Below are 3,533 nucleotides of genomic sequence, written 5' to 3'. Positions count from 1 at the left end.
AATTAAACAAATTTTTAATGTTTTTAATGAAAAATTTTATTTAATTTAGTCTATTCAGAATCTTCAGAAGTCTGCTTCCTTTGAAATGTTCTCTACCATAGAGTTACCTTGTATATGCATCTTTGTTATATAGGATTATATTTGTCAGGCAATCTATTTCTCTTGCCGGCTAAGGCAGAGAATAGGGAAGACCCTTTCTTCGTTTTCCCTATCATTTCAAGTTCAAGAGTATTCAGTGAACCGGGCCCAAGTCGACTTGAATGTTTACCTAGTACCAAATGTCCTATTGTTACTGAAAGAAACCCCAATATGTCCCTTCGATCATGGATTATGAGTTGGATAGTGCTTTTCTCATCATCATGCAGGGTGTCTGGTATAGCCTCCCTATTTTTAGTCTTTTTTTAAAACAATCAGATGATACATACTACTTTTATATACCCCAGCATTCTTGCTTACTTATCCGCCTACTCATTACGATATGTAGTATATACACAGAGAGAAAAGGAAATATACACGCCTGATACCAAATTGACACCAAAGAGTTTATAAATTTTCAACGCAACGTTGTCAACATTGCAACAATTCGTTGTCGAAATCTAAATTTTATCATACATCCATTGTCTAAATGTTAACAAACATGGTAAGCTCACTATTGTTTGTAAATACTGAGCTTACCACGTTTGTTAACATTTAGATAACGGATGTATATAAAATTTAGATTTCGACAACGAATTGTTGCAATGTTGTCAACATTACATAGTGTTGTCGTACATATGTATATACTATGAAAACGGATGGTATTGAAAAATTATAAACAGTTTGTTGTCAATTTGGTACCAGGCGTGTATATTTCTTTTTCCCTCTGTGCACGCACAGGGAACTACACTAAGGCGATGGCAGACAGACAACGCAGCCTTTAAACAATATCGACAGACCATGTAAAAGGAATTTTTGAGTCTGAACATTCTACCGAAGTCATTGTGGGGAGGGGGGGGGGTGTTAATATATTCTGCTGTTTGATTCAAAACAAAACGACAGAATGCTTAGAATCCTAGCATGTCCATTAGGGGCCCGTTTGTATGGAGAAGTATTAAGGTACTAATGAACCGAAAATGGAAAGTATATGTATTCTTTCGAGCGAGGATGTCAACATAATGAGTCCCCTGGATCTGGATCATATAAAATACCGACACTGATCTTAAAGCAGTGCTCTTCGACGCTAGCTCGTCTATTAACTAATCTTTTCAGCATACTATACCATAAGATGTAGGGACAACTCCTGCAAAGAGAGAGAGAGACCAATTATCGAGTGATAGAAATTTGTTCTGAACTTTCCAAAGTTAGGGAATGTACGATTAACTTTAACTTAGCGATAATAAAATTGTATTCTTTATATGTGAGGGCGTTTGATAGACCATAGAATGGTGGACTTATGCATGTATATCAAGACTAATTGCTTTTGGTTCTGTCGATTTAATTTGAGCTTTTACAGAGACCGGCACTATACGAATTGTTAAAGATTGAGGCAATAAGGCACAATATGAATGAATCGCTCAATCACGACTTGATAACAATCTCTAAATGGGGTCGTATTAATAAAGTAGATTTGAATGATCACAAGACTTAATGTTGTTTTTTGAAACATAAACGCATAGCAAAAAATATTCCATCTATATTTATGAGTGGTCCAAGTATTAAGGAACCAGGAACTCTTGATGTTCTGGACATGAAATCAAACACTAAAATAAGAATTCAAATGTCTCGCTTTTTTAAACAGAGTATGTCATTCTGATTTCCTTCTACTAACATCATTTATATCTGACCGACAACTCTCATATAAGGTCCGGAGCTTAGAGTAGGATATCAAACTCTATTGATTCATTAGAGCACCGTCAATGTTCTATTGAATTTGAATGAAATGAGTTTCTCAGAAATAAGGGAACTTATTTGCGATATATTTTTAAGCAATACACGTCTTTTATCAAGAACACAGACATTTGTGGTCGATTGGCTAGTGGAACGCACGAGACATTATAGGGATAATGTCGAATGGGGAACAAACTTCGTGCAGAAGTATTCCCGTGGAATTTGTAGGTAGGTTACCCATTTTCAATAGGATTCCTCTCTAGTACAAGAGAAGATCATGTGCAAAATTTCATTGAATTATTGCGACCTGTACTTTGATTACAAGACATTTTCAGGGGTTCAGTTGTATGGGGACTATGTGAAATAATGGACCGCTCATAACAGGTTTCGTCACTAAGACAATAGCAGATAATTTACCAAATTTCACTGAATTATCTTCAAAAATGTGACCTGTAGTTTTATTGCAAGGTCATACATGGACGGACAGAGCTAAATCGACTCAGAAAATGATTCTAAGCCGATTGGTATACTTTAGGACTTTATAGGACCAATATTATTGTGCGTTATAAACATCAGCACAAACTCAAAATACCCTCTCCAAAAATGTGACCTATAGTTTGATTGCAAGGTTTACATGGACGGACAGACAGACAGACTGACTGACGGACATAGCTAAATCGACTCAGAAAATGATTCTAAGCCGATTGGTATACTTCAAGGATATTGGACCAATATTATTGTGCGTTACAAACATCAGCACAAACCCAATATACCCTCCCCACTAAAGTGGTGTAGGGTATAATTAAAATTTGTTTAATTAACGATATCTCTCAAAATTAATACATTTTCTGTTTATTATTCTTATCCTCCTGGTGGCGCCCCAATTTCCTCCATATTGCCTTAATTAACATATTAAAAAAGTAGATAATAGCAAAAAGAGTAAATGGAATGCCACCATATAATATTAACATGGCATCGATATTATGATATTCAATAAAACTTAAATCTAAACCAGCACAATGTAAATATTTGGCACCCTTTTGACGAGCAATATGTTCCACCCAATAGACTGCCAAATCCAAAGGCAACATAGGTTGATCTCTATATGTGGCAGACATTTCCTGTATACGTTGTTTATAGCTATTATCATTTATTACACGTTCCACAGCTGCTATGAGATCCTTAGCATTTAAAGTTTGATAATCTAAACGTATGCCATAGCCTTTAGCTTCTGCACGAGCCATGTTAAGGAACTGATCACCAAATATGGGTATGCCTATAAAAGGAGTACCATGGTAAATACTTTCGGTGGTGCTTAAAAGACCACCGTGGGTAATGAAAACTCTGACATTCTCATGGGCCAATATATCGTCCTGAGGGAACCAGTCACTAATGAAAACATTATGGGGTTTGCCTTCCATCTTGAGATCTTCAAATTTCCATAAGACTCTTTGTTTAAGGCTTTTAAAGGCGGTCAGTAGTTCCTGTTTCTTGGCTGGGGGTAAATTTCTACTTTTCAAATTGGATCCCATGGAAAAGTAGATGACACCATGTTTAGCTTCAGTGATAAATTTCTTCATATCATCGGGTAAAGGTTTACGCTGGCGATTAATATGCATGCCGCCCACCTCAATTTGATTGGGTACATAAGGCCTGGCATAACCCAG

The 3,533-nt window shown here is 36.2% G+C and overlaps 1 protein-coding gene across 1 annotated transcript in view; it reads right to left on the bottom strand.

Annotated features, from left to right (window-relative positions):
• Nucleotides 1–2,702: 2,702 nt before the first annotated feature.
• Nucleotides 2,703–3,533, bottom strand: part of LOC119607574 (UDP-glycosyltransferase UGT5-like) — a 1,959-nt gene continuing 1,128 nt past the window's right edge. The window contains exon 3 of the mRNA XM_037961536.1: nt 2,703–3,533. This exon is cut by the window's right edge and continues 240 nt beyond it. Within this exon, the coding sequence (XP_037817464.1) occupies nt 2,703–3,533 (831 nt within the window).

Source organism: Lucilia sericata, unplaced genomic scaffold (assembly GCF_015586225.1).
Source record: "Lucilia sericata isolate MDLA Ls3-8-SP2 unplaced genomic scaffold, ASM1558622v1 Contig000711F_arrow, whole genome shotgun sequence".
NCBI classification, from domain to species: domain Eukaryota; kingdom Metazoa; phylum Arthropoda; class Insecta; order Diptera; family Calliphoridae; genus Lucilia; species Lucilia sericata.
The sequence above is the reverse complement of the archived record's forward strand: the minus strand, read 5'-3'. Positions and strand labels throughout refer to the sequence as shown.